The 25546-nt window shown below is 46.6% G+C and overlaps 1 protein-coding gene across 5 annotated transcripts in view; it reads right to left on the reverse strand.

Moving 5' to 3' along the window:
* Positions 1-1546: 1546 nt before the first annotated feature.
* COL5A3 (collagen type V alpha 3 chain) overlaps positions 1547-25546 on the reverse strand; it is a 126566-nt gene continuing 102566 nt past the window's right edge. For 4 of the 5 annotated variants that reach the window (XM_082207721.1, XM_082207720.1, XM_082207723.1 and 1 more), the window contains 25 exons: positions 24016-24123; positions 23712-23765; positions 23467-23520; positions 23009-23116; positions 21959-22012; positions 21797-21850; positions 20013-20066; positions 18823-18876; positions 18471-18578; positions 17550-17603; positions 17128-17181; positions 16035-16088; positions 13152-13205; positions 12479-12586; positions 11109-11162; positions 10417-10470; positions 10222-10329; positions 10078-10131; positions 9138-9173; positions 8455-8508; positions 8070-8328; positions 6415-6527; positions 6128-6196; positions 5679-5915; positions 1547-3101 (listed from right to left, as the gene is read on the reverse strand). In XM_082207721.1, the coding sequence (XP_082063847.1) occupies positions 2955-3101; positions 5679-5915; positions 6128-6196; positions 6415-6527; positions 8070-8328; positions 8455-8508; positions 9138-9173; positions 10078-10131; positions 10222-10329; positions 10417-10470; positions 11109-11162; positions 12479-12586; positions 13152-13205; positions 16035-16088; positions 17128-17181; positions 17550-17603; positions 18471-18578; positions 18823-18876; positions 20013-20066; positions 21797-21850; positions 21959-22012; positions 23009-23116; positions 23467-23520; positions 23712-23765; positions 24016-24123 (2157 nt within the window). In that variant the 3' untranslated portion in view covers positions 1547-2954. Of the gene's footprint in view, positions 3102-5678; positions 5916-6127; positions 6197-6414; positions 6528-8069; positions 8329-8454; positions 8509-9137; positions 9174-10077; positions 10132-10221; positions 10330-10416; positions 10471-11108; positions 11163-12478; positions 12587-13151; positions 13206-16034; positions 16089-17127; positions 17182-17549; positions 17604-18470; positions 18579-18822; positions 18877-20012; positions 20067-21796; positions 21851-21958; positions 22013-23008; positions 23117-23466; positions 23521-23711; positions 23766-24015; positions 24124-25546 lie in introns of those variants that run through there. The other variant, XM_082207724.1, reaches the window with a different exon arrangement.

Below are 25546 nucleotides of genomic sequence, written 5' to 3' on the forward strand. Positions count from 1 at the left end.
GGGAAGATCTGCAAGTCCCTTCAATCCATGTTGCTTATATGCCAGAAGAACATTATGTTCAGTGAAGAATCCTGATTTTGTAAGTGTCCCAGATCACATGGAGATTTCTACCTGCATTCAAGGAAATGCAAATACAGGGATGTTTGGGGAGGCACTGGGGGTGGGTGCACCTCATCCGCACGTACAATGTTCATGTGCTCAGGCAGATGACTGAACACAACTGCCTCTGCCTCTGATTGGAAGCACTGCCATCGTCTCTCTTTTAAAAAAATTACACTTTGTAAGGTCATGTCCTGGTGTTAAAAAGAAAAATGAGCTCTTCTGAATCCTGATTGCAATTAAGCCCCAAGAATTGCCAAAAATGAATAAAATGAGCAAGTTCAGGAAAGTGAAGGAAGTGACAGAAAAGAAATATTAGAATTTAGGCCTCTTATCTACTGAAATATTCATGTCACAGTTAACTGCTAAAACTAACATAGACAGCCCAGCTTGGAGAGATGGATTTGTCCTACATCACATCTTTTGTAAGAGAGGCATTCTGCAGTGAAACTTGCCATGGGGAGGGTGGGAATGGGAGAGTTTATCATGTTTGTTCATGCCTGCTCATAGCCACTGTTCCCCATATGCTGCTTCCTCCCACTGCTTTCGCTGCCAATAGGGAATCCTGCCACGAATATGACTTTGACCTCACAGTGCTGTTTAGCCAATCAGATCTGGCCATGGACTGACATCACAGAGTGCATATAAAGCCCTCAATTTACCTCCTGCTGAATAGAAGGACAGACAGAATGTAACTCTCTTCCTAACAGCACTCCCTGCTGTGACATTTGTCTACTGGCATTTCACTTCTCCTAAATCCTCTCTGGTTGAGCATAGTTACCCATGATGGGGGAAAAAACTGAGAAGAGGAGCAGGTGCATTGTTTGTGTAAATAACTCTGGGGTGTACTTTGGTAATTTTTGGTAATATGGCACCCTGAGCGAGCCCAAAATTTGGCACCCCCAAATGGATCTTCTCAATTTTGCACCCACCTCAGCTTGGTGCCCTGGGTGGCTATTTTAGCCATGGACTTAAACTTATCTGTCAAGTCCTGCCAATACAAGTGGTGCTGGTGCAGCAAGTATAGCCACCCTCTGAACTCTGGGAGGGAAAAGCACAGGGGTACGGGATCTTCGGTCCTCCAGGTATGGTTGAACTTCACTCCCATCAGCCCTAGCCGCTGTGGCCAAGGAGCAAGGAGAGTTGGAGTCTAGCAATATCTGAAGGAAAAAAGGTTCCCTATCCCTGACTTAGAAAATAGCCCCATGTCTTGAGAAAGGAAAACACATCTGCTTTTAATCAAACAGAATCCTTGTTACCAAGCAAAGGAACAGGGAAGCCATGAGGTCATCTGCAATGTTTTTGTCATCCCAGAAAGCCAACAGGCAAGGAAACCATCCCGGAAGCCTTTCTATCTAGCTTTGAGTTCTGTTTTTGCACCTAGGCAGTCTTGGCTTGGCTGGTGTCTCTCGAACAGCCAGCTGGCACAAAAACAGTGGGGCAGTCACACGCTCTGAGGATTTTAATACAGATTGTTAGATGATACAATAACACACACGCACACACGCTCACAGATAAACACACATATCCACTTGGCGCCACAGCCTGAGATATAAAGAAAAAGCATACAAATAAAGGCTTTTAGCACCAGAGTTTGAAGGGAGGTCAGTGCCAAGGGATGAGTGTGGGACAGCACAGAAAACAAACATTTCAGACTTTTGTCCTGTGTCCACTCTCAGGAGCTTTGGTCAACAGGAAGCTGGCAGACATTCAGGTTCTTTGATAGTTGGGAACTAACTAGCACCATATCATCACCCTTCCACAGAAGGACATGAATGTCAGAATCGCTAGCCATATCTTTCAGGCATCTGTCAAAAATGGGGAGAGGGCCTAGAGAACAGAACCCAGAATTCTTCACTCTCTGCCCAGCATGGACGGAATGATAGACAAGGGTGATAAGGGGATAGAGAGCTTCCTCTTATTTCCTATTCCCAGCATGAAAGTTCACAACTGGGATTATTAGAAGGACTAAAAGTGTGTGGGGGGGGAATACTCAGCCCCCCTCAGCTCCCCAGACTTTGTGTTGTGTGCTACATGGGTACCATCTGGCACCAGAGCAGAAATAGACAAGAGTTAATAATGGTCAAAATTGGGCACAGGCTCCAAGCATCTAGGCATTTCTTGGTTGGGGGCTGGGCCCCTCCCTGTCCCACTAGTCCCTAGAAGATCTTAAGAGGTTCTGTTGGGCCCAAATTATCCAATCTAAGTTGGATACCATTGTCATGCCCGGACACATATCTTTCAGTTAAACTGAGCTCAAAAGGGAGAGCATAGAAGCTCTGGATCACCTATGATCAGTCCTTAAGTCTTGGGTAAGATTCGAACCTGAATCCTGTTCTGTGATCACCCAAGGAAGTCTTCCTTTCCCCTTATTCAGTTTGCACTGTGCCCATGTCCATTCATGGGAAGCTGTACAGATAGAATGGTCCTGAAGTCCCAGGTTACAAGATACTTTGGGCAAAGTCTTAATGCCCCTGGGAACTTTATTGGGGGGGCAGGGGCAGGAGGTCAGCAGTGTGGGATGCGGTCTCCATTGCCCCCACCCCTGCAGGTGGCCAGTGCTGAGCAGTAAGTCCAGTGCTTCACTAAGGCGGCATAATAGCACCATTTGTCGGGGCTGCAGAAAGGGAGGGCCCTGGCTCAGTCTGGGCCCTGCTTTGCTCCCCAAGAGTCACAGCCCCAAGGGGACCTTGGCCGCATAAATAGGAGGCTGTCATCTGGTTAAATACAACGGCAGGTCTTTCCAGGGCTGGCTCATCTCCCACGCCCAACTTCAGGGAGAATGGAGCATTTTAGCTCTCTCTCTTTCCCCAGGGGTGGTTCCACAGTCTAGAGGGAGCTGTCCATCTTCAGGCTCAGCCGCTGAAGCAGACAGGCCCAAGCTCAAAGCCAAACTTCTGGTTGGTGTCCCCGAAATCCTGAACAGCCACATCGGCCAATGGAAGCTGCTCCACGCGTTGTGTCACAACCTGCAGAACTGTCCGCTCCTGGCCTTTGCGTACCTGGAGGAGTAGAGAAGCGAGCATCAGGAGCCAAATCTTGGGGGAAGCAGGGGGTGAGAAGCCCTGAGACAGGAGTAAGGAAATCACGTGACAAGGCTGGAAGAGCACATCGGTGGGCAAAGTAGCCACATTGTGGATGCTTGCTGTAGGGAAGTTGCTGGTGGAACAGAGCATGACATGGTTTCACTGGAGGCTTTGGGAAAGGCAAAAGAATTATCTTAGTCAGAGAGCCATAAGATCACTGAGTTAAGGTGGGGGGGGGCAAGCAGGCAATGGCCTTGAACCCACAAAGACAAGGCGGTCTACTCAGAGAGACAAGGGAGAAAGCTATCTAACTATGGAAATAACCAGTGCCAACACACATGCCAGGGCATGTATCTCTCACTGAGAAGGATGAATTGTAGAATTGTAGAGGGGGAATATGTGAGCCTTTTCCTGGGAGACAAAGCAGGCACATCCCCATGAGGAAGAACACTAACAAGCAACCTTTCCATACAGAGCGAAGGACAGTTTGTGACATCACTAGGGAGTCCACCAATCATCTCCTTCTGCTATATTTGCAGGCCCAGGAATTCCAGGCAACAACTGCCAGCTGGCCGAGGTTTCAGAATACAAAACAGATCCGTTAAATCTCAGGCTGTCAGGAAGCTTTAAAAAACCCAGGACACCTGCCAGATGAGGAGTTGACAAGCCTCTAGACAAAGCAGCAGCCAAGAGAAAAGAAAGGTGGGGCCTTTGCCTTGATTTTATCCCAGGTGAGATAAACCAACCTGCAGAGAAATTAAGGCTAGTTACAAAGGTGGTAACTGAACCCTGTGTCTTGACTGTATTTTTCAGACTACAGGAGAGGGTCATGTCTTCTTCTCTCTTTCCATCTAGTTATCTTGCAGGGTTTCTCCAGAGCTAAGCCCTCTGACAAATGCTTTGAGTCTGCCATCAAGCAGAGCACAATAGAAGTCGCAGGTAGTGGCAGGGACGCGGACTTAGAAAAAATATTGGGGGGCCCCGGAAAAGCTCATGAATAATAAATAAGCTCATGAATATGCAAATAAAGTGGCTCCAGCCCTAAATAGGGCAAGCCACGCCCCCCCGGCCAGCCGATTGGCTGGCTGGGAGGTGTGGCCAGTCGGGATTCCCGTTCTCGCGGGATTTCCGGCAGTGCCTTGGCAGCCGGGGCTCTCCGATTAGGGCGCGCGGCTGGCTGGCTGGCGAAGGAGCAGGTGGGGAGGAGGCGGGGGACGGCGGCGGCGCTCTGCTGGAAGGGCGCCCGCCCGAGATTATTGGGGGGGCTGAGCCCCCCCCAAAAAATTTTTTGAGGGGGCTCGAGCCCCCTCAAGCCCCATGGAGTCGGCGCCTATGGGTAGTGGGTGGGGTGGGGGTGGGGGTGGGGGGTGCTTCCTGCTCACCTCAAGCAGCAAAGGTTGTTTGGCCAGACGGTAGTCTCACTTTGCCTTCGTTGTTCAAGGTGTGTGTGCAATTAAGAAAGCGACTGACTAGAGCCCTATTTATAGGAATCCCTGGGTATTTCAGCCACCCCACACTGCTAATTACCATGGGCCATTCACAGATCACTTTGTTGCTCTAGACCAGGGGTCAGGAAACTTTTTCAGCAGGGGGCCAGTCCACTGTCCCTCAGACCTTGTGGGGGGCCGGACTATTTTTTTTTTGGGGGGGGTGAACAAATTCCTATGCCCCACAAAAAACCCAGAGATGCATTTTAAATAAAAGGACACATTCTATTCATGTAAAAATACGCTGATTCTGGGACTGTCTGCAGACCACATTGAGAAGGCGATTGGGCTATTTGGCCGCATCTGGCCCCCGGGCCTTAGTTTGCCTACCCATGCTCTAGAGAACTGTGCACTTCACCCCCTTCGCCTAATGATGCTTAAAGGTAAAGGTACCCCTGACCGTTAGGTTGCGCGCTCATCTCACTCTATAGGCTGAGGGAGCTGGCGTTTGTCCACAGACAGCTTCCGGGTCATGTGGCCAGCATGACTAAGCCACTTCTGGCGAACCAGAGCAGCACATGGAAACGGCGTTTACCTTCCCGCCGGAGCGGTACCTATTTATCTACTTGCACTTTGATGTGCTTTCGAACTGCTAGGTTGGCAGGAGCAGGGATTGAGCAACGGGAGCTCACCCCTTCGTGGGGATTCGAACTGCCAACCTTCTGATCAGCAAGCCCTAGGCTCTGTGGTTTAGACCACAGCACCACCCGCGTCCCAAATGCTTAATGATATGTTATTCTAAGCCAGGATTGGTAACCTGTGGCTCTGCAGCTCTCATCCAGCACCAACCAGCAGAGCCAATCTTTCATACTGAAATACAGATATTTATAATTACTGGAGAAATGAGATGGAAGAGATCTAATGGGTAAACACATGCAAAAGTGAGATGAACCAGAAAGTGAGCTGCCCATCCATAAGAGTGACCCTCCCTTTGCAAGTCATGGAGCTCCTTCCAAATCCTGGGGTGAACATCAGGAGGCCCTGAGACAATCTCTAGAGATATATAGGGAAAGGCAAGCCTGACGTAAAGACATGGTCACAGTGGAGCCAAAGGCCAACAACTTACCTGGCAGCCATCATATAAGGCTTGTACAAGGGCTTCTGTGCTGTTGTGCATCAGCTCCACACCATTGAAGGCAAGAAAATGCAAAGCCCGAGTGTGGCTGTTGGTGTCGGCCTCATACCAGGCAGCCACATTTTGGCAGAGGAGGGTGAAGTTTTGGTGTGCAATGGCACTAAGCAGGCGCAGAAATGTGAGCTGGGTAACCTGCATGGGGTTGCCATCTGCATCCACATAGGAGAACTGGTAACAGAAAGAAGGAGACATAGGGGTGGCCTGATTAGGCCAAATGGTGGAAAGCCACTGGGTACTCTTCCTGCCAAAGCACACCTCGTGGGGATCCACTTGGGGATTGATCATGGGAGATCATGGGAGACGGGGAGAAGCACTGCATGCCCTTCTCAGACTGCTTCCAGGAGTCATCAGGGGTGGCAAAATGGAAGGAAAAGCCCTACCTTCTTGCCCCTCTTGAATGTGCTGAACCAGCTTCCTGGTTGCTCCTTGCTCCAGGCAGCGAGTCGCACCTAGGGACACATTGGTTTCTCATTTTAGGACTTTGAATTCAGGTTCCTGAGCCAGGCATGTATATAAAACCAGTCCTTTGCATAGACCTTTCAATGAACAAACTACAATCCTTATTATATTCATCTAGTCCTCATTCTACTTGTTCACAACATACTATGACCACAGCTTCTGTCCTTTCCCTCGGCCATCCCTATTGATACTGAGCACAACTACTTACTGCCTCAACTTTCTTGTCAGGAAATAAGCAAGTTTCCCCCCCGGCTGTGAAGTTGCAGAAAACTCTGAAGGCATCTCGGCTGCAGCCTTGGTTTGGGTCAATCCAATATTCACCTGAAGAACAACAAATGGACAGGTGTCAGTGCAGGAGAGGCCAGGGAATCCTTAGAGGATGATGATGTTCCCACTGCAACTAGGAGAAGTCAGAGGCCTAAATGAATGCTTGGAGAGTATTTCAACCCCAGAGTTTGTTAAAAGAACCCATGACAGGTAGGTAAAAAGTTAATATCTGCTTTATCTCCTAGATGACAGTCTTCTAATTTTAAGGCTAAAAGTGTGGACCACAACAAAATGCTGTGGTGCAGAATGCTTCTCTCCTAGCCACTCAGTCATACCCTTTTCCAGAACACTCCATTCCATTTCTGTCTCCTAAGTTTTCCATTTTCTTCCTTCAGCAGCCACCCAGCTTTCCATGGCTACTAAGCTTGATTAGTCCTCTTTGATCAATGAGGTTCTCCCCTCACTAGGTGTTTCTTTTCTGCACTCCCATGATAAAAGTGTCTTTTATGGATGTACAGTATTCAAATTCACAGGAAAACTGACACAGCAATTGTGAGATTTCAGGGAGGGTGGCTGGGTCATCACATTTGGATGAATAGCTTTGTTACAGTGGGATGTAGTCAATCAAGTTTTATGCACAGTAAACCCACTGGAATGGCCAAGTTAGGTCAATTAATTTAAACTGGTCTACTCTGAGTAAAGCATAGTTGACTACTACCCAGAGACCCCTTTAAAATAATTTTTCCAGCGCTGGCTCATGCGAGGCGGTGGTGGGCTACCTCTTTCCTCCACCTCTAACCCCCCAGCACCCTGTCTGGTATTTTGCCATGGCTCACACTCTAGTGAGAGCTATAGCTGCCACACTTCTTCTCTCTGAGCCTTGCTGGCAGTGGGCAAACAGGGAGGCCAGCACAGCTTTTGCTTCAAGCCATAAGCTTGAATTTAAAATACTGGAGGGAATGCAAGGGCAGAAGATTGCTAAACCTCTTCCCTTGTAGCTGGATTTAAACAGCTTGGTTTTTTTTTTAAAAAAAGTTTAAGGACATGTGACTACTGCTAAGGCAAGCACCATGCTCCCAAACCTGCTTGGGGTGGGGTTGGGATTGCACCCACTTGAAGCTGGGTCAAGGTTTCCTAGCCCAGATACCTTCCCTAGCCCTGACGCACCTCATTTCTTGAAAATATCCAAGAGACATCACAGTGGTTTCAGATGTGAGCCTTTGCAGGAAAAACCACCCACAGAGTTTTCAGAATCAGCCTTCTCTCTGATATGTTAGTTTTGTAGGTGTCGGGATTTTTCTCCTGCCCCGCTCTCCCGTGGGGATATTTTTCAATCAGGCAATTCCCCCCTGAGTCTGAAATGGGATTACTTATATAGCACAATCAAAGTGCACGCTTTGCAGACTAATGAGAAGAAGGTCCCTGCCCCCACTGCACTTGTAATCTAGCATTCACCACGGGGGGGGGGGACAAGATAAGAAGGCAGGAACAATTTCCTCCTCCTCCTTCCTGCCAGGCTGGAACTGCAACAGGTACAGACCCACTCCCGGCTCCCTCTTTAGCCCTGGTTCTGCCCCGGACGATTCTTCATCTCACCATCTGTGAGGTGGGGGTGGCAAAACTGAAGCTCCTTGCAGACCCGGGCTGGGCTCTCCTGAGTGCCCAGTGGACACCGCATTTGCTCCACTTCGTCGCGCAAGGAGCTCAGGGCTGCCAGGACCTCTGCCATCCCTTCAGCATCGGGGTCGGCATCCATCTCCCCGGGGGCATCTCCCTGATCCCCGAGCTCCCAGTCGCGGCGGCTCTTGCGGCCGCTCTCCAAAGGCAGGGGCTCCCGCAGCTCAGCAGGTCGACCCTAGGAGTGGGGGAACCAGAAGCAGGGAAGGTGTGACGTAAGGGACAATGGGAGGGGGGGGGGGAGGAAGCGGGTGGTGGTGGTCCCAGGATAATCCCTTCCTCCTGATTCTCTACCGTCACTCACTGGTGGCCCTCGGGGTCCTGCAGATCCTGGGTCACCTTTTGGTCCAATAGGCCCCTGCAGGACAACAGAACAGAGCCTGAGCACAAATTCATCTCAGTACACATGGGCAACGCCTAATGGAAATGGTAGGGGGAGGACCACTAAGGCCCTGTTCCTGAACACTAAAAACCCCACTTGGCTCCCAAACTTTGGATTTTGTGCCTTTGTTCTCATAAGGTGACAGACCTGCATCTAGGCTGTACTCATGTGACAATTCTAGCCATTCCCAGGACTGAATGCTCTTGCATACAACAGTATTCTTTCCACAGAGAAAACTAGACTGGAATCCTTCCACCCAATATCTAGTTTTCCTGGTGAAGGGTCTCAATTCATTTGCAATCATGGCAGCTTCAACCAGCAGTAAATAGTGAAAACTTGCCTTTAGAAGCTGAGGAGGGGAACTAAGCAGCATTCCCATGAGAAAGGATTTCAGTGTCCCCGCCCACTGTTTAGATTTTTAGTCCCTTCCTATGGCTACTTGAAAGCATAATAAATTATATACCAGCCAACCTATGCAATGTGGGTACATTTATTACCACGATGTAGGCTGAAGAAGTCAGCTCTTTCTACTAGTACATGCAGCCCTGGGGCAAGTTCCCACCTTCCTTTGGCCCACAACACTTGTTGGAACTGGAGCTACTTACCGGTGAGCCTTTGCTGCCTTTTTGTCCCAGAGGTCCCTGAGGAGATAGAAAAGGGGTGGGTGAGTGAAAGGGAGCTTGCAGGGCACCCTGTGTCTGGTGAGATGGCCCCAGAAGCCAGGAGGGGTTGTGCATCAAGGGGGGCTAGGAAATCAGAGGGGTCAGGGAAGAAGCATCTTTTAATGTGGCAGCGGAGCAGAAATGTTGCAAGGGGAGACCAGGGAGAATAGTCGGTGGAAGAAGATTGGGAAAAAATTAAAATATATTTACAAAAATATAGCAAAATTAATGAATGTTAGAAGGATGCTGGAATGAAGTTACATGGTTTTAGCAGAAATGTTATAAAGAATTAAGTAAAAATGGATTGTTAATGGGCCAAAGTGTAAAATATAAGGTCAGATTGGGTTAAGGTAAATTATAGAACAAGAATTGAGTAAGATGGAAAGAATTTGCTGAAACAATTAATTGAACTAGAATACAAAGAAGGGAGGTGCGAGGAGGTCGATGAAACAAGCAAATGAAAGGTAAAGATAGGGAATATTGGATCTGTGTTTTAGTGTTATTGTTTCTTTTTGTTGTACTGTTGTATTGTTTTTCTGTGTTTTTCTTTTTATGCATTGTAATGTATGTCCTGTTAAATTTTTTGTTGTTTTTGTTGTAATTTCTAAACCTTTAATAAATATCATTTAAAAAAAGAAGAAATGTTGCAAGGAAAATGCATCTGTATGAATAGAGAGGGACATTGGAAAAAAGGAGGGGCGCCTGGGAACCCATAAGAATGTGAAGGCTGGCAGACATGCAAGAGGATCTGGGTACCAAACAGGGCCTCATTTCAGGCATCACTCTGGTGCAGTTCTCTTGAGAAACGTGTACAGAGATCTGAATTGTCACGCACTGGAAACTGACAAGAATCCAGGATGAAGAGGTTGGTGGTGGTACTTACTGAGAGGCCAGGAGATCCAGGTGGGCCTGGGGGCCCAAAGGGTCCAATGATTCCCTGTTGAGGAGGAGACAGCATCAGCCAGAGTCCCTTTTCCCAGCCTTGCTCCCAACCCCCTCCATCTCAACTGAGCTCCCATCTACTCACGGGGTCGCCCTTGGGGCCTGGTGTTCCCTGGTTCCCTGGCAGCCCCTGGTCACCTTTCTCACCCATCTCACCTGGGGGCCCAATCAACCCAATGAGTCCTGCATGACCCTAGAAGGAAAGAGGAGAGATTTAGGAAGTTAGGGGGAGGAGCCAGTTGCTTGTTCCCACCAGGAAGCAGGTGCTGCTCACACTCACCTTCTCTCCTTTGTAGCCGGGATCACCTTTAAGGCCTGGGAGCCCCGTGGGACCCTGTGAACAGAAGAAGGGCTGCATCAAGAGCTCATCTGAGCTTCCGGACTCAGCGCAGGCCACAATCCAGTCAGGAATCAGTAGGAGGATTTCAGATCATTTTGCCTTTTTATCAAATTGATGTGACTGAAATTTGACTCACTTGCTTGACATGATTTTTCATCCATGATGGCTGCTTCACATGCACAAGTCATCAGCTCACAGCTGCCCATGGCTATGGGAATTCAGCCCAACTCGGTCCTGTGCTGTAGCTGTAGTAACTGCTCAGTCTGAATGAGCAGCTGCTTTCCTCCCTTGCTTTTTTCACCACTGATGCCCAATGCTCATAATATACAAAGCAAACTTGGGAAACTTATTCCACTGCCAGGCTGCTCTTTATTGTAGTTCCAGGAATATGCTTCTAGCACTGCTCTCCCCCCACCCAAATAAATACCCATGAAAGACCCTTTCTATGGTGGATGGGGCTTAGGAAAGGAGTAGCATGGAACAAACAGCTTCCATTTTAAGAGTTCCAGAAGAAGGGAAGCTGTTGTCTTAGAATCATAGAGTTGGAATAGACCACAAGGGCCATCGAGTCCAACCCCCTGCCAAGCAGTCTTGATTGTCCTGCCCTGGACCCTCCATTTCCTGCCACTCACCACAGGTCCCGGTGGCCCTGCCTGGCCAGGCGCTCCCAGGAGACCTTGTTCACCCTAGGGGAGAAAGAAGGGCAAAGTGAGAGACCACAGAAGGAAGCATTATGCAAAGAAAGACACTTACACAGCTTTGAGCCCAGCTGAAGGTGGGGAGGGAGAGACTACAGAAAGCACGCCTATGAAGTCAAAGCAGATATAGTGGGGTTGACATGGGGATGGATGGATGGAGGAGACTATTTCTAGTCTGTGCCCTTTCCGCGTGTGTCTACTATTTCCACACTAATCTGCAATTCTTAAAAAAAAACACTTCTCTATATACATTAAAATATGTATTTAAACACATAATGTTAAACTCCCCCCTCAAAATATACATTTTGAACTGAATTTATATATGTTTTAGAGCCAAGAACTAAGCTGGGACATTCAGGAAGTGTGAAAGCTGATAACTGCATTCTGATCCACACATTAGTCTGGCAGTTGCAGATCAGGTCAATTTGTATCGGGATTTGCAAAGATTGTCAATTATGGATGCTTGAAGAATTGAAACACACAAACGGAATATACAGTGGTACCTCGGGTTACGTATGCTTCAGGTTACAGCCGCTTCAGGTTACAGACTCTGCTAACCCAGAAATAGTACCTCGGGTTAAGAACTTTGCTTCAGGATGAGAACAGAAATTGCACGGCGGCGGTGCGGCAGCAGCGGGAGGCCCCATTAGCTAAAGTGGCGCTTCAGGTTAAGAACAGTTTCAGGTTAAGAATGAACCTCCGGAACGAATTAAGTACTTAACCCAAGGTACCACTGTATCTCTAAATAGGCTGAAATCTAAAGAAGCTGTGTGTGTGTGTGTGTGTGTGTGTGTGCGCGCGCGCGTGTGTGTGCGTGTGTAAGGCAACTACATGCACAGCTGGAGCTTCCTTTGCCATTTTTTCACTGCTTCAGTTCCCTCAAGCTGACAAAATGAACTGCTTTAAAAAGAGAACATGGTTTCCTTATTCGTGCATCAACATCTCTGTTGAATCACTGCCTGCATCTGAAAGGGATCTAACAAACTACCTAGTCTGTTCACTCCTGAAGACTGGGATTGTCCCCAAGTGAGGGTTCTTTCTTCACCCCTCCCAAGGCACCTTGCTCATTGCCAAAGTTCTCTTGGCATTAGGGAAATGCTGCTTTTTCTTTTTTTAAAAAGGAGGTAACTTAACCTCACCTGCTGCCTGGAGTTTAAATATAATGGCTTCTGGTCCTCTCTGAAGTGAAAATGTTGAAGAATAGTTGTCCACTCTCTTTGTTGAAAAAACGTTTGGGGTCTGGTTTTCTAACTACTGTCATCCTTTTCCCAGGCATTTGTTATCAAGTGAAGGAAAATACTCACAGCAGGACCCGGAATTCCACGTAGACCTTCTGAGCCAGGTCGGCCTGGGGGTCCCTGTGGACCCACAGGCCCCATTTTCCCCAGGGGTCCATCTGTGCCAGGCTCCCCCTGTAGACGGACAGAAAGGGAAATATATCAGCATTGTTTCTGTTCTGCCCAGTATTGGATGCAAGCAGGCAGCACTGTTTTCATTCCCCTGCAGTTTCTCTTCTGCCCAAAGCTGTTACTTGTCTCACTGTCTGTTGTGGCAAAATTACATGACTGATGGAAATTAAATAATTATTCTGCTCCATTCACGTCAGTGCAAATGGAGAAAAAATGAAAACGATTACATGTCACTTGCAGACTGAAGGCAACAACAGTGAATATCAATTGTATTCACTGGAGTGATTTCCGTTCCATGCAGTAAGTGGTCACCAGCAATTCCTACTCGCATTTCCAATCTTTGTCAGAATTCTCCAACATCCCTAATAAAAACCTAGAGGAGGGATGCTCAATTAATCCAAGACTGATTCAGGTTTCCAGCAGATGCAAGATGCACCATACAGCAGTGGCTGGTTTTGCACTATTATTTGAATAGTTATGCATCTTGAGTTGAGGGACTGAATTCCACAGAGGGGAACAGGAGAAGGAAAAAACACAGTGGGGAGGAAACCCAGGACAGTGTTCTTACCTTGGCTCCTTTCTCACCCTGTCGACCTTCACGGCCAGCTGGCCCAAAAGGTCCCTGGAACAGAGAAAGAGAATCACTGCATAAAATGGTTTGATGAGCAACTTTCCTCCCCTCCTTCTAGAGAAAGATTGAAGTCCTATTCATTCTCAAAGTCCTATTAAATCCAATTATATTCTGAACATATGCTTTTTCAAAAATTAAAACATATTGTCAATTAAAAACAAACAAACAGGTCAAATGGAGCACCTCTAAACCTTAGTGGAAACACATAGCCCAGGGAATAGATACAGGAACTCAAATAAGAAAAAACAAGGATGGAATTATGATAGAAATATAATTAGTGATGAAATTATAGTGACTGTCCACACATCTATTTCTCTTGAATACATTTCCTAACTGAATTCCTGGGGTCTGTTGGTTTCTAGAACTACTCAAATGATACTGGTTCCTGCCCTGCCCTTAGATCATTTGGGCTATGTTACTCGGTTCTAGTGCATGGGAAATCAGGATGGGTGATGAGCTAAAGTTGCCAAGCAGCAAGGGGGCCAACTTGAATAAAATATTGGGGGGGGGGGCAGGTAAGCCTTGCCCCACATAATCGATCACATGACATGGTGAAGAGTTGACTCCTATGCCAAACAGGCACCTTTGAATTTGACTGGCAGTCCCCCTACTCCTGGATAGATAACCACAAGTTCATGAGAGTCTTGCAAGTCCTGAATTAGGTGACAAATAAGTAAGTACAGTGGTGCCCCGCAAGACGAATGCCTCGCAAGACGGAAAACTCGCTAGACGAAAGAGTTTTCCGTTTTGGAGGTGCTTCGCAAAATGAATTTCCTATGGGCTTGCTTCGCAAGACGACAATGTCTTGCGAGTTCCTGCTGGTTCCCCCCCCTTTTTCTAAGCCGCTAAGCTGTTTATCAGCTGATCCAATCAGCAGATAAGCCGCTAAAAGCAGCTAATAGTGCTAATAGCGCTAATCTGCTAATCCTTCAATGGGCTTGCTTCACAAGACGAAAAAACCGCTAGACGAAGAGAATCACAGAACGGATTCTTTTCGTCTTGCGAGGCACCACTGTAATGTCAAGCAGAGAGCAACACAATGGCACCCCTATTGCCAGTGGGCTATTCAATAAGGGTGGCACTATTTGGATTAGGAATCCTTAAATGCAGGTGGACCCTGAGGAGACAGGTCAACCTTCTAGTTATTCAGATGACCAGTTGGTACCAGAGACCAGAAGGTTCCCAAGCAGTCTGGAAGATGCAAACAGCTACATAAAAAGGTAAGTGATCTTTAACTGGACAAATGTAGCATTCAGGGCTTGGGACTTGACTATCTAGCCCAGACCATCGAGCTCTAACAGCTGCTCTGGGCCAGCACTTCCTCCTTGCCTTTGCTGGATAACTAAGCACAGCGGCGTAGCGTGGGTTGTCAGCACCCGGGGCAAGGCAAGTAATTTGCGCCCCCTAACCCGGGGCAAGGCAAGTAATTTGCGCCCCCTAACCCCTAACCTGCCGCGTCAGGTGATCCAAGGCGAGTTGCCGCTGGTGCTGCCGCCGAAACGACGGCGCTTGCCCGGAGGAGGAGGAGGGCAGAGAGGCGAGGAAAATGCAACATGGCCCAGCAGCTGCAGCAGCAGCGGCGGCGGCGGCGGGGCTATGAGGAGGGGCTGCCTGGCGCGCCCTCTGCGGCCCTGACGCGCGGGGACCGCAGCAAGCGCTGAGAGCCGCTGCCAGCTCGTCGGTTCCGCGAGACATGGGGCTCTGCTACAGCCTGCGCCCGAGGCTCTTTGGCGACTCCGGAGGCGGCAAGCGCGCCCCCCCCAGATGTTGCGCCCGGTGCGGCCGGCCCCCCTTGCACCCCCCACGCTACGCCACTGACTAAGCATGGTCCTGAACCTACCACCTCTAAATCAACACCACAGTCCTTGTCCAGGGTCTCTTGACCTAAAGTTTTCCATCTATTCTGGAACCTACTGGTCTCAGTCTTACTTGGAACATCAACTCCTCTCAGATGTATGAAATGCAAAGGATCAGGGCACAGATTGTGTGGAAGTATATGGCACAGGCTCCCCTTTGTGGATGTGGCAGGAGAGGAAGAATGAGCACACGACATCAGAGGCACGGCCAATAGCCCTGCTCCCTCCTCCCTGCATTAGTGGGCACTACGCATGGCAGGGAATAACTGAAGAGGGCTCTTGTTTTGGATATATGTACGTAAGTATTATTTAATCTACTCTCAAATTCTGTTTTAGCTGCCTTACAACAAACACCCAAAAAGTAATTAAATAAAAATGCAAACCAATGTATCGTCTGAACAGTCTTTTGGTAACAAACTTTAGAAAAAGACCAAATGTACAGAGACATTAGCAAGGACCAAGGGCTCATTCCAAGGCTGGATCCATGACCTGTTTCAGCAAGAAGCTCTGGAGCTCTGCACTGGAACTGGAACACCTTTTCTGCAAAGTTTGTTTAGTAACATGTATTTATTAGGCCAGGATTCTTTTTTATGTTTTGTTTTGTTTTTGTTATGGACTAGATCAAATTCTTTATGCGGGCATGCACCTGATGTGCAACAGATCCACACATCTACACAAGATGAAATTGTCCGCCATTGTGCAGGTTTCCTCTAAAACCATGAGATGTAGGAGCATGCTGTTAAACAACACAGAAAACTGACAGCCCAAATCTCACGAGTGATTTCTTCAAAATCATGCTCCTGAGTTCAATGGAGCAGCCTCCCAAGTATTTATACATATAATTTCAACCAAAAATTTAAATCCTTTGGCATTTATTTCGAAGGTGTAATCTATGTAAGCAATGTAAATGAGAATGTGCAGCTACTTAGACTTCCCTCTCACTGGAAAGGCAGCCCCAACGTACCCTCTTTCCTGGTGATCCAGGAGGACCTGGCTCCCCAGAAGCTCCAGGGGGTCCCTGAAAATAAAAGAGAGTGGATTATTATTTCAACCACCACACCATTCAGGTGAGGGATTTCTGGTGGCAGAGACAGAAAATCTCTTGTAAAATCAGCACAATCCTCTACATGTCAAGTCAGAAGTAAACTCTACTGAGCTCAATGAACTTACACTCCAGCAAGTTCCATTGCCAGTGTCTATGGGAGTGCCACTGTGTGTAAGGGTACCAGAATGTTGAACTTGGACTTGGCAGAGCAGGGTTCAAACCCCCCCTCAGCCATGAAGCTCAAAGGGTGACCTTGGGTCAGTCACCATCTCTTAGCTTAATCCAGGGGTAGTCAACCTTTTTGTCCCTACTGCTCACTACCGCATCTTTCTTGATGGTAAAATTTCCTTACTGCCCCCCAGTGCTCAATGGAAGGAGGATTCAGCTTGTTCAGTAGAACCCCCTACCGCCCACCTAGAATCCTGAAACGCCCACTAGTGGGTGGGAGGGACCAGGTTGTCAACTCCCGGCTTAATCTACCTCACAGGGCTGTCGTGAAGATGAAATGAGGAGGAGGAGAACCATATACACCACCTTGAGATCCTTGGACAATAAAGGTGGTACATCAATGTAATAATAAAGAAATTAAAAAGAATGACAGTCAGTTACCACATGAAATGATATTATTTGCCTTTATATTTGCACCAGCCCTAGGTAACAGTATCAAGCAGGTGTGGGAAAACTTTGGACCTCCAGGTGTTGCTGAACTACAGTTCCCATCATCTGTAGCAATCATAGCCAAGGGATGATGGGTATTGTAGTTCATCCACACATGGAGGGCCAAAGTACCCCCAAACATCACAGATATTTAAACCCTTTGATGAATGTCAACTTATTGTGTTTCTTTGGGTAGAGTAACTATGAGGCAAACCAGTTTAACTATGCAGTGAAGCAATACTCAATGTATGCCACAGACTGCAGACAGGTCCTGTTTGGCTACTGACCATAGGGATTTTTTAAGAAGCCAAACAACAACATTACCAATGTAGGGTAATATATCTGCCATACTCACTGGAAGTCCAGGATCCCCTATATCACCTTTCTCACCAGAAACTCCATCCAGACCCTGAGCAGAAGAAGACAGAAGCAAATCAGAAACTATCGATTCTCACCTGGGAACAAGTTGCTTTAACAACAGAGAACTGCAACAAAATGTTGCAGCATTGAGTGCTCTAGTTCAGGGTTCCAGCACCATTCCCTCATCCCACAGTTTTCCATTTTGGTTCCAACCAGCCAGCATTTTGTGGTCACCAAGCATGCTCAGATCTCCCCAAACACCCCCCCCAATCATTTTGATATTTAAGTTTTCATCCAGTGCTGGAAACAGAGAAGTAATGTCTTCAAGACATTTTTCATTCTCCCAATAAACTGGGATCCATCATCCAAAGCCAGATACCAAACATGCAGTGGCTCCTTTCAAATTCAGATACTCACTGGAGGACCAGGATCTCCGGATGGGCCTGGGTCACCTGGGAATCCTATTGGACCCTGCAATGGAGGGATAGGAGTGGTGAATATCAGGCTACAAAAAGCACCAGCTCTCTAGAGAGGAAACCTAGAGAAGTCCGGCTGGCACACAGGGGTGAATCTACTATGAAACTAATGGAGTTTAAGCCTGAGGGCCCCTAATCGTGGAGGGGCCCCAGAAACAACTATAGTCCACATTGCTTTAAAAGTGTATCATGCATGTATATTATTCTGTGAACCACCCTGATATCTTGTGATGAAGGGTGGTATATAAATTTGGTAGGTAAATAAAAATAAAATACATAACATTTCCCCAATTTTCATCCCCTCCATAACTTGAAATTTATAATGCATAGGAATTTTTTATCCACATCAGTGACTTTGACATGTAAGATAATCCAGTACAGCAATTTTAATCAAAATCTGAAGCGTAGTCATTAATTTTAAAAAAAACCCTGTGGTGATCTGTTGTTGAACAACCTAACAGTGGTTACCCAGACCTCGTTGCTGGTTTCAAAGGGGGCCCCCATAACAGTTCAAGTTTCAGGGCCCCAGAAATGGAGGTCTGTCACTGATTGCACAGTTCACTGGGTGATGGGTAAACATACATTCCTGCCTTGGATTGTTCTGCCTTGTGCCAGAGGTAAGAACAAACCGTTCTTTTGTCTCTTCTGGTATTGTTCCATGGCTCTTCCCTGAGTGTCTTTTGAAGCTATACTCTGCTCAATGGGCCTCTGTGGTGCCAGTTTCATTGGACTCTGTTATGACCACAGGACTGGGTGATCAGCAGGGCCAGGGAGTTTCTTTGCAGCGCTTTGGGAGCTAAACTGACACATCACTGAAGAAAGTAGCCCTTGCCATTGTTCAATTCCGAAGCCAATGACTCACCAGGTTCCCCTTGGCTCCATCCTCTCCTGGGGGGCCCTTCTTGCCAGGGGGCCCTGCAGCTCCGGATTGGCCAGAATCTCCTTTTTCACCAACATCACCCTTTACCCCCTGCAAATTCACACAGAGAGATGCCAGTCAGATGGGGGTGGGATTTAGGATGGGAACAGACTTTGCAAAAGCAGCTTCTCATGCTGCTCTTTTACTCTTAGTAAAGGGAGTCACATCTCTGCTATGTGACTCAGCCACAGTGATTTATCCAGCCTTAACAGAAGTTGGGTTGGAGCAGACCTACTCCAGGATTGCTCCGGGGAGGGGTATTGCACCCCCCCCCCCCGTTTCTTCCCAAACTCACTTGCCGGCCTGGCTCCCCTGGAGGCCCAGGGTCTCCTGCTTCCCCTGCTTCACCCTAGAAGAGGAGAAAGAAATGGAAATCTCAGTCCAGTCATGCTGCTCTCCAGTTCCAACCTGGAACGGCTTTTCAGAAAATGTGCACTGACATATTAAAATACCTCCATGAAAAGACCCAAGGACCTATTGACACCTTTTCTGGATGCTCCTTTTCCTATCTGATAGGGTTGTAAAGAAATATAGTCACAGAGCTAGCTATTCTATGAGCTGGTCTCTGCTAAGAGAAGGACGCATATCTCAGGACTCATCCAGGGCTTATCTTGCCCAGCTAAAAGCTGCTCCTGAGCACTCAATTGGAGCAAGCAGCAATTCAGAATTTTCCCAGATTGCCATTAGTTCTGATATTTCACTAAAGAGCAGGTTTTTCTTTGAAAAGGAACAGGGCAAGGGGGGAAACCACTCAGACCCATGCCCAGAAAGTGTGGGTCAAGCGGGAAATGGCTCAGTTCCCATTTGTAGCCAGAATGACATGGAAGGAGATGTGATTTCTCTGATGTGTTTCAGATGCATGATTTGGAAGGAGATTGCGCTTGCATTCATGCAAAGGGAGCTTCTTGTGTGACTCTGCAAACACAGCCTTCAGTCTCCAAACAAACATTCAAGAGTTGGGACTCTGGGATCAGTAGGATTATATCCTGAGGCAAGTTTCAGCCCGAGCGCCTCTCACTTTGTAAACTAAGCATGGCTCTTCTGAGAAAGTTTTCCCTATCTCCCAGTTTAATTATGCACCTCATGACCCCCAATTTGCTCTATGATTTTCTCTCCACATGCCAGCATCTAATGCACAAACATAAACAACACTTACAGCCCCTTTAACACCTCCAGCTTTCAAACAGCTCCCATTTTGTGCCTTCCTAAAACTTACTGCATTTTCTCTGTCCTATTTAACCCACAGTTCCATACACCTGGCAAAATACTCTGCTGCTGGAGAGAAGAGCATATCTGCATGTGCTGCTGGTGTCATCTCCAGTCATCTCCTTCCCTTACATATTGAAGGATGCCTTTCTTCTTGCAAGCACCCTAGAGAAAAATCCCATGGCTCTGCCAGTGCTCTGCATCCTACTTCCAGTCCCTGAACTCACCACAAAGTGCAGAGAGCAGCCCTCATCCCCTAATATCTTGGCTTGGACTCACCTTTTCACCAACAGCACCTGGCTGTCCCAGCCCACCAGGTTGCCCCTGTGGGCCCTGGAATGAAAAGAGACACATTAAGACAAAGGCACACCTTAGACCACCACAGTGGCCTCCCTTGTCAAATCTTATCACCTGTTTGAACAGTTCAGGACTTTCCCCACCCACTAATATTTAACCAAATATCTTCCATCCTGCAACTTAACTCATTCACTGTTAGCTTCCCCCTCGGACTCAGAGAAAATAACCAACGCTTATTATTGTTAGCCCTGTTTCAATGTGATGATCAATATATGCAAAATATTTCCTAACCCTGATACTCCTCCCTATGCATACAGGTTGTAGTATAGAAGTTGGAATCATTTCCTTCTTTGCAGACACTTCTGAATCTGGGCACTTGCCTAAATGCTCTTGGAGGTCCTCGTGAGGTTACTTTACATGCTATTTTATCCTATTTATCCTCAACAGTTGCAGCTAATGAGATCTACTGGGTATACTCCTCTGGTGGTGTCATCTGCCCATCAAATGAGTACAGTATAGGCATGTGAAAAGACATTCTTGGTGGTGGAGTGGATTTTTATTTTTATGTATTAAATTTGCTTAGCAGTGCTACTGATAAAGGGGATGGCTGATTTTTTTAAATCATTAATGATTACTATTAATTAATAATTATAACTATTACCTTGGCTATCATTTTAGTTATATGCTGGGTTTATTGGCAAAGTTCACTAATCTGATTAAATTATTTGTTTTCTACCTTTAGATCCAGAGAACCTCCAAGAACCCATGTTTTATGGTTCTGTTTATATTGCAGCTAGAGCTATTAGAACAATGGCATAAAAACCCAATCCGTAAATACCACGGTAGCCACCCACCACTTGATAATGGTTTGAATTTGTCATTATAACTTCATTTAATAGTCAATTACCACACATCATTACCATGTAGAGGATTACTCATGCTGTGATAAGTACATCATGACTATCATGTAAGCAGAACGTGTGACCTCACCACAAGGAATCAATGCACTCAGAGCATAGGGTCATAGACCTGTAGAGTTGGAAGGGGCCCTTAGAGTCATCTAGTCCAACCCCCTGCAATGTAGGAATCTTTTGCCCAACGTTGGGCTCAATCCCACAACCCTGAGATTCAGAGACGTGTCTCTCCCAACTGAGCTATCCACATCTCTGGCATGTGACACAACAGGGGTAGATTGAGGTGGATACACGCTATGTTTTGCTTTATTATCTGTCCTGCTATTTTATGCAATCTTTGGGGTTTTTGTTTTTTGTTTTTAAATCATACAATCAATTCATAGTATTCCAACCACAGTGGTATCAGAAATCCTCACATCCTTCTCCTCAGCCCCTGAGCTCAGCCTCTACAGAAAATCAGAAACAACAGAGTTCCATCCATCCAGCAAATTCTGGTCCATATGCTGGTGCTCCCACCATTCCCCAGAGGAGGAACGAGTCCAGGAAGTGTCTATCCAGGGTGTTTTGATGGATGAAGAGGCCCTTTTCCATTCCAGCTGGTCATTAAGAACTACAGTGTAACTTTAAGAATGCATACCTGAGTTTCCTTGTTTTCCTCTGCTCTCCTCATCCCCCTTTCCTTTTATGTTGGGTCTTTTAGATTGCAAGCCTGGGGGGCTAGGACTGTTTTATTTTTAACTACTCTTATGCAAGCGGTTGTAGGAGTCTTATAGGCTAAAGAGTGGTGTCATAATGAATAAATTAATTCTGCCCCATCTTGCTTTATATAGATGGGGAAAAAATGTTACTCACATCGCCCCCACTGGAACCCTGGGGGCCTCGGGGCCCTGGAGCTCCTGGTGGGCCCTAAAGAGAGGAGAGAGAGAGAGAGAGAGAGAGAGAGAGGATGAGATTCACAAGGAGGCACAGGCAGATGACTCGCGGGCAGGTTTAGGTGAAGCAAATGACTCTTACCATTGGGCCAACATCGCCACTCTCGCCCTTCTCCCCTGGGGGCCCTGGCATCCCCTGTGAAGAAAGGACCCCCCCCAACAAAGTAAGCAAGTGTAAAGCATTTCCACCATTCTGCTGATATTCCACTAGTCTGGCTAGCAGGCACATACGAGAGTTCAAAAGCCATAATCTAAGTACTCAGAATTCAAATGTGAAAGCTTAGTTTTAAATTTCAGAATTTATATCAGGGTTTTTCAATCTGGGGAGAAATTTCAAATTTGGTGGAGAGATGTGTGTGCCTGTGAATAGTTAAGGCCCTTGTGGTAAGATTCAACTGACTGAAATACTTTTTTTAAATACAGAAATTCAAATAAGAAATTTTGAATTTTTACTATTGCAAATATAATTTTTCCAGAAATCCACAGCTGTGAAACCATTTATTTAACCCTCAACATTTAGAAAAACAAAATATTTTGAATTTCATGGAATTCACTGAATTTAAAATTTCATACAGAAGTTTGCCTCAGCTTTAGTCACAGTCCCAAGTTCCCTACAAACAATTTCTAGATAGCCTTGAAACCTACTGAACAATATGGGATACAGAACTCCTCTTGCAGAAATACAATTTATTAAATGTGCCAATACAAATGGAAGTCAAAAACTCTGTAGCTGCTGATAAGCTATTAAGATCAAAAATGCAATTGGGATCAAGATTAAGAATGTAATTGGATTAATTAAGACTTCAGAAGCAGGATGAAATAAAATCATCTCACCATGAAATCTAGCACACGGGAAGTAATACAAAATGTATAATTGGCTTTATAATTGATATATATTTGAATCTGAATTGTAATTTGAGATTGATAAAATGTGGTTTATATTGGATTTTAATCATCAAAAATTAATAAAAATTATTTACAAAAAAAGAGAAAGAAACCTACTGAACAAAGCTGGGGAAATCACTGACTTTCATTCTCACTGCAGGAGCCCGCTTAAGAAGAAGCCCAGTTATTCCAAGGTACCCCCAATGAAATAGTTTCATGTTGTCTAACCCCTGGCTCCGGCACTCACTTGTAAACCAGATGGGCCACTAACACCTGGGAATCCACGGGCTCCTTCATCTCCTTTCTGGCCAAACATGCCCTGCTGCCCTCGGCGCCCAGGCTCTCCATCCGCTCCCTGTTAGCAAGACACCATGTCAGGATTCCCACTGAAACAGAAGCACCCTCCATCTCTCTTTAGGAGACCAAAAAGTTGGGATTACAGAAGTGGGAGGCATCACACTCAGCCAAGCCTCTAGTCTTCAAGCATAACATCAGTCAGAGCTGCTTAGAGGTCCGCTGTTGAGTAAGAAGTATTTTCATTTTGTTAAAAATAATTTTTAAAACTCTGTGACAGATGGAAGAAAATGGTGATATGGGAGGGTAGTTGAGCTGTGCCCAGAGGACTGTGAGAGGAGACAATCCTTTCTATGAAAGATTTGGGAGAATATAGGCCAGTACAGATTTTGGCATGGAGTCAATACTTACTGCAGGGCCTGGATGTCCAATAGGACCCTGGATCCCAGTAGGTCCTGGGGGACCCTATAAGAAGAGAAAGAACATGAAACAGCAATGCTCTCCCTAGTTATTCATTCTCTCTCTTCTAGTTTCTTTCAAAAGATCTCCTTGGTCCAGCTAATAAAGAATCTATAAGCAATCATGGCAACACAGTTTAAGGGGTAGCAATGCTGGATAATACCCTGAAGTCTGCCAGCCACCTGCCTCAAACTCACCGCTTCTCCTTTGTCGCCCTTGCTTCCCTTTTGTCCTGGGCCACCCATCTCTCCCTGCAGAAAGAGGGAGAGCACCATGAGAACATAGAGCATCGCCATGGGAACCATTGCTGCAGAAACCATTGTCAAGCAAAACACATGCCCACTGAGTCAAGTCTTGGCTGGAGAAATCAAGGCTGTGGAAATCATTGCTAGGGATAGCCAAGAATCTTGTCTGGGAAACAAAACTGATCTTTGTAGCTGTAGGAACCCTGTGCAAGTATCCCCTCTTCCTCCAAATTCAGGTGGAGCGCAGGCTGCCTACCTTATCACCATCTTCTCCAGCAAGTCCTGGTGGTCCAGCTGGGCCCGGCAGACCCACTGGGCCTGGGATTCCATCATGGCCAGATGGGCCCATTGGGCCTCGCTCACCCTGGGAAAGGGGAGATACAAATGAGGGCCGGAGGGGGGGGGGGTAGGACAGAGAATGGCACCGGAGTAAGTACATGAACAGTCTTCTTCTTTTCTTCTTTGGTGATCACTTGTGGCTGAGTAAGATTGTCTTCCATGAACAGTCTTAACAGTAAGTCTGTAAGTGACTGCGGAAGCCAATTCTGGATCCACATGTCCTTCCACCATGGGGACATAGGTTTCTGGGCGGGAGCTGATCACTGTGAGGGTTTGCCTTTACCTTTATGAACAGTATCAGAGGGCATGGAGACTAGTAGTTTACAAGCACTAGTAGTTTACTTGGGCTATGTCTGCTTCATCTGACTTTTTCATTACTTGCTCTAGTGAGCTCTATAGGTAGCTTATGTAATTCACAGGGAATTGTTTGTCCTGTCCTGATGAGCATTCCACTTTGACGTCTTTTTAAAAGTGCTGATGTTAACAACCCATACAAGCAAATATTAACCTAAACGCACCTGTTTACCAATATAATTGGCCATTTGGACAACTGTTTTACAACACCCTTCCTACTTTTTGACTTTGGCAGCCCACCTTTGCCTATAACCCCTTTTCCTTTCTTATTAACATTTTCCACTGATAGCAGTGTGACACATCAAATCTCCATCACTGAACCTTGTTTCCTGTTCTCTTCCCCTTTGACACAACAAATGAGAGGTACAAATACAAGATGGGTGACACCTGGCTTGAGAGCAGTACATGTGAAAAGGATCTAGGAGTCTTGGTTGACCACAAACTTGACATGAGCCAACAGTGTGACGCGGCAGCTAAAAAAGCCAATGCAATTCTGGGCTGCATCAATAGGAGTATAGCATCTAGATCAAGGGAAGTAATAGTGCCACTGTATTCTGCTCTGGTCAGACCACACCTGGAGTACTGTGTCCAGTTCTGGGCACCACAATTCAAGAAGGACACTGACAAACTGGAACGTGTCCAGAGGAGGGCAACCAAAATGGTCAAAGGCCTGGAAACGATGCCTTATGAGGAACGGCTAAGGGAGCTGGGCATGTTTAGCCTGGAGAAGAGGAGGTTAAGGGGTGATATGATAGCCATGTTCAAATATATAAAAGGATGTCACATAGAGGAGGGAGAAAGGTTGTTTTCTGCTGCTCCGGAGAAGCGGACACGGAGCAATGGATCCAAACTACAAGAAAGAAGATTCCACCTAAACATTAGGAAGAACTTCCTGACAGTAAGAGCTGTTTGACAGTGGAATTTGCTGCCAAGGAGTGTGGTGGAGTCTCCTACTTTGGAGGTCTTTAAGCAGAGGCTTGACAACCATATGTCAGGAGTGCTCTGATGGTGTTTCCTGCTTGGCAGGGGGTTGGACTCGATGGCCCTTGTGGTCTCTTCCAACTCTATGATTCTATGATTCTATGATTCTATGA

This window comes from Podarcis vaucheri (assembly GCF_965113315.1).
Source record: "Podarcis vaucheri genome assembly, chromosome: 2".
Taxonomy (NCBI): domain Eukaryota; kingdom Metazoa; phylum Chordata; class Lepidosauria; order Squamata; family Lacertidae; genus Podarcis; species Podarcis vaucheri.